General features: G+C 36.4%; 1 protein-coding gene across 5 annotated transcripts in view; it reads left to right on the forward strand.

Moving 5' to 3' along the window:
* The window catches only part of LOC129222314 (copper chaperone for superoxide dismutase-like), a 64288-nt gene that overhangs the window by 23845 nt on the left and 27488 nt on the right, over positions 1-12955 (forward strand). For all 5 annotated transcript variants that reach the window (XM_054856803.1, XM_054856805.1, XM_054856807.1 and 2 more), the window contains 2 exons: positions 7493-7688; positions 12304-12484. In XM_054856803.1, coding sequence (XP_054712778.1) covers positions 7493-7688; positions 12304-12484 — 377 coding nt within the window. The remainder of the gene's footprint in view (positions 1-7492; positions 7689-12303; positions 12485-12955) is intronic.

A 12955-nucleotide genomic window follows, 5' to 3' on the forward strand; every position in this document is an offset into this window, starting at 1 on the left:
AGTTAGCGAGGCACAGTGACAGTGGCGGATTGGTTGAAAAATCGGCCCTGGCATTAGGAGATGTAGTGGCCCCATAACTCTTTTAGATATTAAATTTTACCTAACGATTGGGATATCACTTAAATATGAGGAAATTATTCTTAAGAACTAAATATGTTTTATTTAAACAAAATTTAACAGATAGGGACGCTTCTGCGCTTTAATGGTGAACAAATTGATACAGTATTAGCTAAACCTTATTTTGGGGGAAAATTGTGATAATAATTGTCCGTTTAAGTATTTTTATAATGCCTGGAACTTGATTGAATATTTCCGTAATGATAACACTGCTTGGCTAGTATGTCCTTTTCTGCAGTCATAACAAATAACTTAATTGCCCTGTTTTATGAAACAGATCTAGCGATGTTCATGGGTGAAAGAATAAAAGGCCGTCTTAGAACGTGATGGCTCCCTCGACACAAACATACGTTACATGGCCCTATCATAAACATTCCTTTTTTTAAACTGCCATGCCCTGACGACCCCAGACTCGATACGAGGTCAAAAACCTGGTGGGAGGGGTCGGGTACGAGTTTGGCAGCCCCTTAATTTTTTTTTTTTTTTTTTTGTCAAACGCATGTATCAATGCAAAGAGAGAGAGATAGAGAGAGAGAGAGTGGACTTAGCTTTCTGGCTTCTGGGAGTCATTAAAGTATTAGCAATATAAACTAAATGGAAAGATTAACATTGAGTTTGAAACAGGGGGTTTTGAAATTTTTTGAAATTGTAGTTTTAAAGCTCAATTTTAGACAATATTTGATGATGTTAAGGGAGCGTAGGTTCAGGGTTTCTGCTGTAACTTTTCGGAAGTGGAAATCCAAAAACAGAATTTTAAATTATCTTCGAGTATATGCTATGAAGAGCGGTTCCGGGAACCCTCCTCTGAAATTTTTTTAAAATAATATTAGCTCCGAAAACGCAGATTTAGAAGATCTTTGATGATTTTAAGTCGAGATATATTCCGAGACCATCCACCAGAAAGTTTTCAAATTGAAGTCTTTAAAGCCTTTTTTGGTAAAGACTAGGGCACCGGCAGTCACTCGAAAGTTAAGTTCCAAAAACGAAATTTTTGCTGACTTTCAGTGATGTTAGGAAAAGGAGTTTTCAGGAGGCTCACCCATGAAAATTTTCGAAATTGAAGCATTAAAAACGAGATTTAAAACGTTTTTCATTGATGATGTCTAGAGAAAGGAGGGGACGGAGCACCTTCCCAGAAAATTTTTGATACGGTTAATTTAAAATCAGTTTTAGACCATCTTTGGGAAGGTTAAAAAAATGGGAGAGGTTCGAGTGCTTTCCTCCAGTAAATTTTCGAAACTGGAATTCCATGTTATGGCGGAAGTGGATTCGGCTGTTCTCTTATGAAGTTATTCAAAATTAAAGCCCCAAAATTTAAATTTAACACCATCTTCAATGATATAAGGAGGGGGGGGGGAGGTTCTGGGGTCCACCAGAATTCTTTCAACATTGGTTTTTATCTACTTATTTTCTTTTTAAACTGAGGGGCCCGAAACCGTGAGTTTGTACAGCGTACAGAATACTTTGTTTCGTCAAAAAATGCTTTCAACTCACATTTCGGCGGCCTTTGGCCTTTGATTTGATAATCTTAATAGTGTAGAGTCTTTCATGATCCTCAATGGTATTTTAGAATTGCATTTTTTAAAAATAATTTTACGGAAAAAAATATTTTGTCCCTTTTATTCCAATTGTTATAAACAGGGTCGCCGAGAGCAAAAGGGGAAAAAATGACATAGGTCAATTTTTTTCACAGGGCCCCTTCTACACCTTTTGACCATTAGGATATTTTATCCTCTGCACGAGTTCATTTCCGAGCCGAGCCCCTATTCTAAGCTGACACGACCTCAAGTCGGCCCTTGTTGTTAGTTGCATTTTATAGCAATTGTAAATTGTCATTTATAAATAAAACTGTCAAAGAGACCAAAAGTATTTTAACTTTTTACGACCGCTAAGGTTTCCCCGTTTTTTTATTTATTTATTTTTTATTACACCACTAAAAATATATTGGCAGCCCCAGGGCCCGACTAACTGAGAGTGAGACTTTAGGCCTACATTAATTTGGAGGACCCCTGAAGACTATGCAGTGTTTGATTTACATTTTTAAAGCACGCATGAACATTTGGAGACCTGTTTGTCTAATCACACAACTACAGTTGACGCTCATTATAACGACCACACATTATAAAGACCGTCCCATTATAACGACCAGTGGTAGAAGTCCCAACTTTGTCTCTATAAACTCTATGTTAATTTGCTTTCGTTATAACGACCGTTCTGTATCTTCTAATCCAATACAGCGACCGAATCAGCGGACGCTATTTCTTGTGTTCTTTCCAATAAAACAAATTTGTAGCTTAAAATGACATTGATTATTGTTTACAGACATCTGCCTGAAGTTTTCAATGTCAAATCCAACTTTAAGAGGGCTGGGGGATTATCATTCACCACAGCTAGCACAGAAAAAATAATGGGAGGAAAAATCGAGGAAATTCCAGATTCCTAAGAAAAGGGAGTTGGCAGATGTATTGGTAGTTTGGTGTTTGAATCTAGTATTTTTAAAGATTTGGGGTTCTCGAGGGACTTTTAAATGTTTCTTTGGAAAGCAAGAGAAACACAATTTATCACCTATATCTGAAACAGAAAATAAGGTTTTACAAAAATCACGTCTGCTAAAAAGGCAGACCTCTGTTTCTGGTTTTATCTTCAGAAATTGTTGTGGTAGTAGTAGTAGTAGCAGATCTGAAAGTGTGTAACATTTTCCTCCCTATATTTTCTACTTTAAAACTTGTTTAATATTCTGTCATAATATTTTGCACACTACTTTTCTTAAAATTCCTATGATAAAAAACATTTGGGCATTTACTTGGGCATGCATGATGACGGTGTACATTTTTTAAATTTATACCTCTTATAACAACCACTCGTTATAAAGACCTTTTTCTCGGGGACGGAGATGGTCGATATATCGAGCGTCGACTGTATCTATCAATCACTTATGTGCATTTATGAATCCCCTTTGGGCCCCGTCATAATCGTGACCAAGGAGAATTTGTTACTGGCTGCATGATTAAAAATTCCTCTTTAAAGAAGTTTTTTTTTCCAATTAATAAATCATATATATATTTTTTTAATACATGTATTTTTCATATCGTTGCAATGCTATGCATAATTCTCTGAAAAATTTTGGCCCCTTAGGAACATGGGATCCCAGGCCTAGGCCTAGTCAGCCTGTGTGGTAATCAGGTCCTGGGCAGCCCTATTTCAGAATTTCCCCCTCCCCAGTCCTCTTGGTGACGGCCCTGTCTCCCTCCACCCTCAAGCTTTAGCCCATGCGTAAAGAGGAGCTGAGTCTGTGTTTTGTGAAGTTGCGTTATTCTAAACACATGCGTGCAAAATTTACATTTTGCTGTTAGTAGACGTAGACAGGACCGAAATACTTTGCTGTTAGATGATCGGCCCGAATTATGACCAGCCCACCGGGCAAATGCCCGGTTGCCCGCCGGCTGTATCCGCCACTGCACAGTGAATGGGTCGCTGTACAGAATTCGTGCCAAACAGGCTGCCAATTAGAAGAATATAATTTCGAAAAAGAGATCCTTAAAAATTTAAAACATTTGATGAGTTGCTTATTTTGGTTTTATGAATAGATTCCTACTCCACATAAAGCCATAACAATGTAATTTTATTGGAAAAAAAAAATCTTTCAGTGTTATAAGAGTGCAAGTTTGCAGACTTAAGTCTGCATTCTGCAGACTTTGTATGCAGTTAACAAACGTTTTTACGTTTTTCTTCTGTGATTCAATGTCTTCAATGTCTTTCTTCTGTGATTCATTGTCTTCATAGTTTTAACGAGTTTACATGAATAGAAAATACTAGTTTTTTTTTTAAAGTTTTTTTTTGGCCACTAGAGGGCGCCTGTGATGCAGGGAGTGTTATTGCTGCTAATTTGATAAGTGTTTTCTTACTATAATTTTTCATTATTACTGTCTAGTTTTAGGTTTTTTTACTGCACTTTATCATGTAATTTAGTTTTATTGTGTTTTGGGGGCTTATTTTTGCTGTTATTGTATTCTTGAAGTGTTTTTGCATTTTTTGGAGCTAAGCCTGACATGTGGTGATCTCCTGGTTTTTGATCTTGTGTGCTTTATTGGGTGTAGCAACTGTTTATTTACTGCTGTTTTTAGTATTTATTCTGTGTTTTTTTGCATTTTTATCTTTCTGTTTTGCCTTTTGGAACTTATCCACTGTGTAGAAATGGGTGTTATATGCATTATGAAAGAGGTAAAGAGTGGGAAGGGGGACAGGTGGATCTGTTGTGATTTACAAATACAAATACAAAAGTGACGACCAGCAACAGGCTCTGGGCCCAGCTAGACTGGTCCTAGTCAATTTACAATCCCCAGTGAAGATCAATGGCCCTCTTAAAATGTCGACTCCTTTGCTCATTACCACCTCTTCCGGTAAGCTGCTCCAAGGTTCCACTACCCTGCTAAAATAATAATTTTTCCTAATATCCATGTTAACATGAGATTTAAATAGCTTAAAACAATGACCCCTTGTCCTGTTTTCAGTGTTAAATTTTAGCCCCGTAACATCTTTCGTTTTAATAAATTTAAACAACTGAATCATGTCCCCTCGGTCTCTTCTTTGCTCAAGACTGTACATGTCATATGTCTGTATGTCATATGTTCTGCCTGTATAAGGGGGAAAATGAGTCTGTTTTTGAGGAGGATTATATTTGCACTAAATGTGCTGAACTCTCAGACTTAAGACTTAAGATGCTAGTTTTGGAAGCCCAGTTAGCATTAGGGTGTAGGCCAGTTGTAGAGGGTATAAATGTTCCAGAGATTCAGGGGGAAGTTTCAAATGAGGAGATAGACTGGGAAACTAAGGGTGTAATTTTGGGGGACTCTATGGTAAGGGAGGTGGGTAACACAGTTGGGAGAGTAAAGCGTAAGGTGGCTAGGTGTTGTTTACCAGGGGCTTGAGTAAAAGACGTTAAAATGGTTGCTGAAAAGATGGGAGTATTTAATAAGGAGAACATGGATACGTTGTGGGAGGGAACAAATGATGTAGGCCACAGTAAAAATAAGGAGTTTTCTAGGGAATGGAAATCCCTGTTGGATAAAGCAACCAGCTTTTCGACGAATGTCCAAGTGGTTGGTTTGCTTCCCAGGTATGGAGTGCATAGGAGCTGGCTAAATCAACGTGCAAGGTGTATGAACTTGCTACTGAAGTCAATTTGCGAAAAGCGCAGTATCAGGTTCATTGATGTATGGAGTCATTGTAAACGGAATTGGATTGCTAGGGATGGCCTGCATCTGAGCTCTACAGGGGTCAAAATGGTTAGTGGATTAATTTTAGGGGCTTTGGATTCAAAAAACTAAGTTGGAATGGGGGGCATGGGTCAAGCATCAGGTATTGAGAGAATTAAATTTTTTTGGGTATTGCTAGAAATGGAAATAAAGTGTCGAACAACAGTAGTAATGCTAACAAGTGTGATTTAGGAAATTTCAGGGTGTTAAATAAAAGCAACTTAGGCATGCTTAAAGTTTTCTATACCAATGCTCGCAGTATTAGGAACAAGATGGATGAATTGAAAAGCATAGTTATGGATGAGAAGTTGGATGTTATTGCAATTACAGAGACATGGGCTACCGAATCTGATGCAGAGTTATTACATATTGCTGGGTATAATTTGTTCAGACAGGATAGAGTAAGTAAAAGAGGTGGTGGGGTTTTATTTTATGTTAGAGACAATTTTATTTGCAATGAATTGGTCATAAATGATAAGTCTACTGATATTGATATGGTTTGGCTCGAGTTGACGAGCAGTAAGGGCAAAAAGCTACGCTTTGGAAACATTTATAGGGCACATAATTCAAACCAGGGACAAGATGAACAGATGTACCATATTATTAGTGACATGTCCAATAAGGGATCCGTTATCATAATGGGGGATTTCAATTTTCCGGGTATTGATTGGAATAATTTTTGTCCTGGTAATAGCAAAGAAGAGGAATTTTTAAATGTAATTGGTGACTGTTTCTTAGATCAAGTTGTAACTCAAGGAACTCGAGAGGAGGCGATTTTGGATCTAGTTTTTTGTGACATAGGAAGTTTTGTTCAGGGGTTGTGTGTAGGGGAGCATATTGGAGATAGTGATCATAACAGCATTAGGTTCCAGATTAAATTTGAAGTGTGCAAAGATGATAATTTTAGGTTTGTGCCCAATTTCAGAAACACTGATTTTGTTGCACTTAGGCAGAGTTTGAAAGAGGTTTTTTCGTCAGGGTTGGAAAATAGTGACGTAGACCAGCAGTGGACGGAATTTAGTATTATTAAGATATTTTTGTATTGGAAAGGGTTCAAAGAAGGGTAACTAAATTAGTAAGGGGACTCTCAGATTTAGATTATGATACCAGACTTAATATGCTTAACATGTATAGCCTGGAGCAAAGGAGGGTCAGAGGGGACATGATTCAGTTATTTAAATTTATCAAAATGAAAGATGTAAATGGATTAAATTTTTGCGGGGAAAGCAGGACAAGGGGTCATTGATTTAAGCTATTTAAATCTCAGGCTAACTTGGAAATCAGGAAAAACTTCTACTTTAGCAGGGTCGTGGGCACTTGGAATAGCTTACCGGAAGAGACGGTAATGAGCAAGGGGGTGGATAGCTTTAAGAGGGCCATTGATCTTCATTGGGGACTAATTAATTGACTAGGACCAGCCTAGCTGGGCGCAGAGCCTGTTGCTGGTCGTCACATTTGTATTTGTATTAAAAGAAAACTTTTCGTGAGAAAAGCAATATTTTTTCTTTAGTGCACCAAATTTAAAGCAAAGCTTTATACACTTTTCATTTTTTGGGAAACAAAAAGTGAAATAAACTAACAATTATGGTTAATTAGTTATAAATTATATATGATGTGCATTTTGAATTTTATCCAAATTGGATTTCTTTAATGAAATTTTAAAAATTCTGATTTTAATCAGAAAAGTTTTTAATGCTTTTTTTTCTTTTAACAGCATGATTTTTTTAAAGAATCTTACTAGCTAGCATAGCTTCATAATGTAGATGAACATGCGCGTGCCGTGTGCGGATACATTTGCTGCTTTGCAGATACAATTGCACCAAATATGTACTTTGCTCAAAATTTTTAAGTTAATATCAATATTAAACAATGGCCATCTTGAAAATCTGTAGATAGATTAATGAAATCAATCTCTTGCTTTCATGGATACGTGATTGAAAGCAAAATAAACATTGCATTAATGAAAATTTTACCTACCCTCTGTATATTGTTTTAAATATCTGCAGATAGTTTTAAGTTGTGTTCACAGATACTTTATATTTCTGTCTTACTATACTAGCCAGCATTGTACAATTATCATTCATTGTTTATTTCATAAATTTTTATCTATATTCTTATAGATTGAGTTTGATGTGAATTTGACTTGCAATAATTGTGCTTTAAAAGTTGAAAATGTCCTAACAAAATTGAAAGGAGTGGATTCCTTTTCAATTGATGTAGAGAAACAAAGTGTTGTGGTTGAGACTGCTGTACCTTCTCAAATCATCAAAGAAGCTATCCAGAGTACAGGAAAAATAGCAGTTTTAAAAGGACTTGGTATGTTAATTTATCACTCATCCATTTTTCAAATATTTGGACAATCACTGGTATTTTTGTTTTATCAAATGCTGCTATAAAAGTAAGCCATTCCTGCTGTCAAAAGTTTATTGCAAATACTTTAGCTGAATTTAATGCACTGTAGTTTCAGTTTTTTGTCAATTGGAGTGATTTTTATCAGGGAAAAAATCCCCAAATGATAGTCGGCTATTGATTATGTATTAAAGGCTCCCCCCCCCCCCGCTCGCTTTGCTCACCATCCCCCCATTCGCCACCTACAGTAGTTCTATGCCGCCAGAGGCAGGTGGCAATTTCCAGCAAAAAAAAAAACTGCACTTGTTGCATTTGATAATACAACAAGTTAGTTAGCAATTAATTACATACTGGGGGCTCCACCCTCTGCTCGATTCGCTCGCTAACCCCCGTTTGCTACCTACAGTGGCTCAATGCCGCCTGTAGCAGGTGGTTAATTTCCAAAGAAAGAAAACTGACAACTTGTTCGCAACAAAGCACTTCTTGAATTTTGCTGTCTCATTTCTTTGCTTGGAACAACGGATTGTGACTGATTTTTTGGCAAGTAGCACGAAATCAGTTGAGCAATTGCATGTATTATTATTATTATTTTCGACTGGACACATGTCTCTGTTAAATGTCTCCTAGCGTACTTATAAATTTTCTAGGACGCACATTTGAGAATAAATGTTTTTGCTCATTAAAAAGAGACATAATCACTAAAATGGTTACGGTAAAAAATACAAAAGCATATATATAAATGATAGTCAGATAAATAATTTTTATTTGGAACATTTTTTGCATATAAAATCACTCCAATTGACAAAAACTAAAACTTCAAAAATTGATGATTTTGATGCTTTTTTTTTTTTTTTTTTGACAATTACTGTACAAAAGCTACCGATTTCAATTTCCGCCTTAGCATATTCGTAATCTACGCAAAAACTGAAAAAAATGACACCACTCCCAGCTTTATCGCAGAAATGATAGTCGAAATTTTGGGTGCTAGCTGATAGAGTATAAAGTAGGACAGGGCTTCGCAACCGGTGTGCCGCGGCACACTGGTGCGCCGCAACAAGGAACCCGGTGTGCCGCGGTATTTTGCGTGGTTATATAAAAAGAATGAGCCTTGAAGTTATGACCGAATAGTGTTCGATCGTTCTGTAACTTCTAAATTCAACCTGTCAATCATGTGCAAAGGGACATACCCAGCAAGGGGAGAGGGGGGATTTGATGCCTCACTTCTGTTAAACTTCTTGTGATCCTATTGCTTTCAGTTTTTGAAAACGGATTTTAATTTCCACGAAATCAACAAATAATACAGAAATTTTTCTAAATCTTTCGCAAACGAGAGTATCGTCCCCTTCCCCAGGAATTTTAGCCCCAGCTTTAGCTTTCGTTTTCCTCTTTTCCAGTTCCAATACTAATTTCCTTTTATCGTAGTTTCGCAAAGCTCGGTTCTGAGACTTAGTGAAATAGAAACTAAAACGATCTATTGTTTCCTCCATCATGAAGTTATCATGGCAGAACTTACCAGATGAGCTGAAGTCAGCTTTGGCTGAAGTCGTGAAAATCGTGAACTTAAAAAAATCGAGGCCGCGTAGTTCTTGACTTTTCTTCATATTTTGTGAAGAAATGAGGGCAGATCACCACTCCCTACTTCTTCATATAGAGATTCGCTGGCTTTCACGTGGTGAGGCACTATCAAGAATTTTTGATTTGAGGGACGAGTTACCACAGTTTTTTATTTTAAAAAATGAAATGCAGTACGCCAGTTTGTTGCAAGACAAATATTGGCTGGCAAAACTAGCGTACATGGCTGACATTTTTGAAAACCTTAACGAATTGAATCGGAATATGCAAGGACAAGGAGAGAATTTAGGTTACATGTATGAACAAGCTATAAACAGGTTCAGATCAAAAATTCAGCTGTGGAGAGAAGAAGTAGTTCGTGGGTCATTGGACATGTTCAAACGAACCGTCAGCATGGTATGTGAAGAAAATGGAATGGAAGAAAAGCTGCTGAATGTGGTGGCAAAACATTTAGTCATACTTCAGGACAAGTTTAAGCACTATTTCAAGAATATTACCATGGAACGGTATGACTGAATTCGTGATCCATTCTCTTCGTCTGGGGATGCATCAGGCTAAAGACCTTTCTTTGAAAGCTCAAGAAGAATTTATGGACCTCAGAGAGACTGTACTCTTAAGTTGAGCGAAGTGCCTCTGGAAGAATTTTGTTTGCTGGTTAAAAATGAGTATCCCACTGTCTCTTGTCTTGCTATTGATGTGCTGCTACCATTTTCAATTATATATCTTTGCGAACCCTTCCTCTTAGCCCTCGCACTTATAAAAAACATTAAGAGATCATCTCTAAAGAGCCTGGATCAAGAACTTCGTGTAGTTCTTTCCCGCATAGAGCTGAACACCAAACGTCTTTGCAAAAATTAGTGTCAAACGGAAGTTAGGTGCATGGTTTTAATTTCTTGCTTGCTTCTTTTTTGAAACATTATTTGATTGTTTATCCGCAGTGTGCACTTTAATGACATGTTTGACAGAAATGCTTTGAAACACATGAAGCATAATTTTCTGTAAATAGCTATAGTTTTGTTGTTCATTATCAACCTCAATATATAAAAAGGTTGAGAAGCACTGAGGTAGGGCACCGGATTAGCATGGCAGAGCACTCCAAAAAGGTGGAAAAGGCAATGGGGTTTGGAACTCTTCTGTCAAAGTTTTGAAATTAGATGTCCTAAAAATACCACTGTGGGCCACATTTGATTAGAGGTGGATACAGAAAACCATTTTAAGAGGGATCATGCTGAAAAATTATCCCCTCCCCCCCATGAACGAACCTTATGTTTTGAGTACAAAACATTTCCGAAACTGCTTGGGGGGGTCAATAAAAAGCACCGAATCGGTCAGGAATAATGCACTTTATTGGAGATAAACATTACAAATTAGTTTCTCTGACATGTAGGGGTGCTTAGGTGGAAGTTGAAATATTTACTTTCAAAAAATTTAATGAATTGAGAAGATACTGTAATCATTTATATTTTATGCCCATAAAGTGTTTGAACACAATGAGGATGGATGCTGTTGTTGATGGTTTAGGGGGGGGGGGGGTCATGACCCTTATGATCCTCCGGTTGTATCCGCCACTGCATTTGATAACTTCAGGGGAAGGGATGTGTAGTTGGGTGCTCTCTTTCAGAAAAAGGCTTTGTGGGGACTTTTTCGCAGAATTTTTCCTTCTTTAATGCGTAATTCATTAAAAATAAAGAATCAAGCACAAAAGTTAGGGCATTGCCCCCCCCCCCCCCCGTATGCCACCCCCTGGCTATGGCCCTGCTATGGTCTATGCAGTCCTGATATTGCAGTGGTGCCCAACCTACGGCTTGTGGGCCAGATGTGATCAACAAAGCTGATCCGTATGAACCGTTGTTTTGTTAACATATTGCTTGTGTTACAAATCGAAAAGCCTGGTTTATGACAAAGTAACAAATTTTAAGCCAAATATTCATAAACTAGTTTCTGAAATTTTATATATATATGTTCTGGGTCTGTGAGAATCATTTTAACATGAGGTGCGTCCCTCTAATAGAATTAGTAACTGTATGGCATAGTTGGTTGGTGTACCAAAAAAAGTTAGAGGTTAAAAAGAATCCTGATAGGGGTTAAATAAACCTTGGGGGGGAAAACAACCCCCCTCTCTCCTCTTTTTCTTTTCTTTTTTTTTTTTTTTTTGAAACATTGGGCAACATTATTGGATTAAATATCATGGCTGTTTAAAAGATTTTTTCTAAAAAAAATTTCTTTACAGGCCTCAAAAATCAAAATAGATGACCACTGTACTCTGTCCTAACAAGTTAAAGTTTCCATTCAATCCTTATGAAATAATAATATGAAGAAGCATAATGGTCTGGAATTGTGAAAACTTACTTTTACTTTGTGCAACGTTTTTACTTTTGTGCAACGTGACTCTGCTTACTTGGGGTTTCTTTAGGGATTGAAAGAAATAAGAGTGGTCAAGTAACATTTTTTAAAATGTCAATTGAAATTAAATAATTTAACCTTTGAGTAAACAATAAGTTGCAACAATTTTTTTAAAATGGTAAAATTTCTTGATTTAAGTATACATTTTTTTAAAGCCAACAACCTTATTGCTTTGTGCATGAAAAGAGTGAAAAAAAAAGTGCCTTGGATCGAGAAAAAACCCTGCTGATTTTTTAAAATTTCCTCCTGATTTTTGATTTTTTGTCTTAAGAGATTGGCTTTTCTGTATATTAATGTTGTAAAAGCACTTATTTTCATGAGGCTTTAATTTTTACAAGACTGTCCTATTCATGAAAATTTAAGAGGTGTGAAACCATTTGTTATCATTATTTATTTTGTTCATGTTAAATTTGAAATTTGCAGCTCCCAATATCACCATTATGTTCATTTTCGCAAAAATAAGTGCATTTACATTAGTGTCAATTTGTTCCGAAAATTTCGATTTTGTAGTTTTAACCATTAGTTCAGATGTTTGTTGAATTTTGTTGTAAGTGTGTGTATTTCAGTTTCTTCTGCTTCATTTCGTTTTCTGATTAATGTTTTCTAGGTGCCAGTAAGTTAGGATCTGCTGTAGCTGAATTCAGAAGTCAAAACATTTTAGGCGTAATTCGTTTTCATCAATTAAATCAAGATGTTTGCATTATTGATGGCACTGTTGATGGCCTATCCCCTAGAGAATATGAAATCAATATTCATGAGTTTGGTGATTTATCAGATGAGTATAATAAGTAAGTTTATGTTTAAGGTACCTTTTTTTTCTTTATTTTGATGTAGTAATAGGGTTCTCTTCATAGACAACCTAGTGGGCTAACCTGCCTCCTCACAGCTGTCTTATTTGTTAGTTTTGTTAGAGCATAGCAAGAAAATAGGAGGTTGGTGCACCAAAATAGTGAGGGCTAAAGAAGGTACCCTAGAGAGCAGAGGCACATAAAAGGACCGTGCCCTTTCGGTTGACTTTTTTTTTATGAATTGAATTTTAAAATTATTATTGATCAAATGACATCTTCAAAATTCGGTACAGATGACCACATTTTTCTTTTTTTCTAATTTGAAGCTCTATTTTACTCTTTATGAAATAATGGCATGAGAAAAATATGAAACCCACACTGATTAAGTCACTTTTTCTTTCTTTAAACACATTAATCAATCAATTTTTATCATTTTTTGATTTATCGTTAATTTATTAAAGCTATAAAAGT

Source organism: Uloborus diversus, chromosome 5, assembly GCF_026930045.1.
Source record: "Uloborus diversus isolate 005 chromosome 5, Udiv.v.3.1, whole genome shotgun sequence".
Taxonomy (NCBI): Eukaryota; Metazoa; Arthropoda; class Arachnida; order Araneae; family Uloboridae; genus Uloborus; species Uloborus diversus.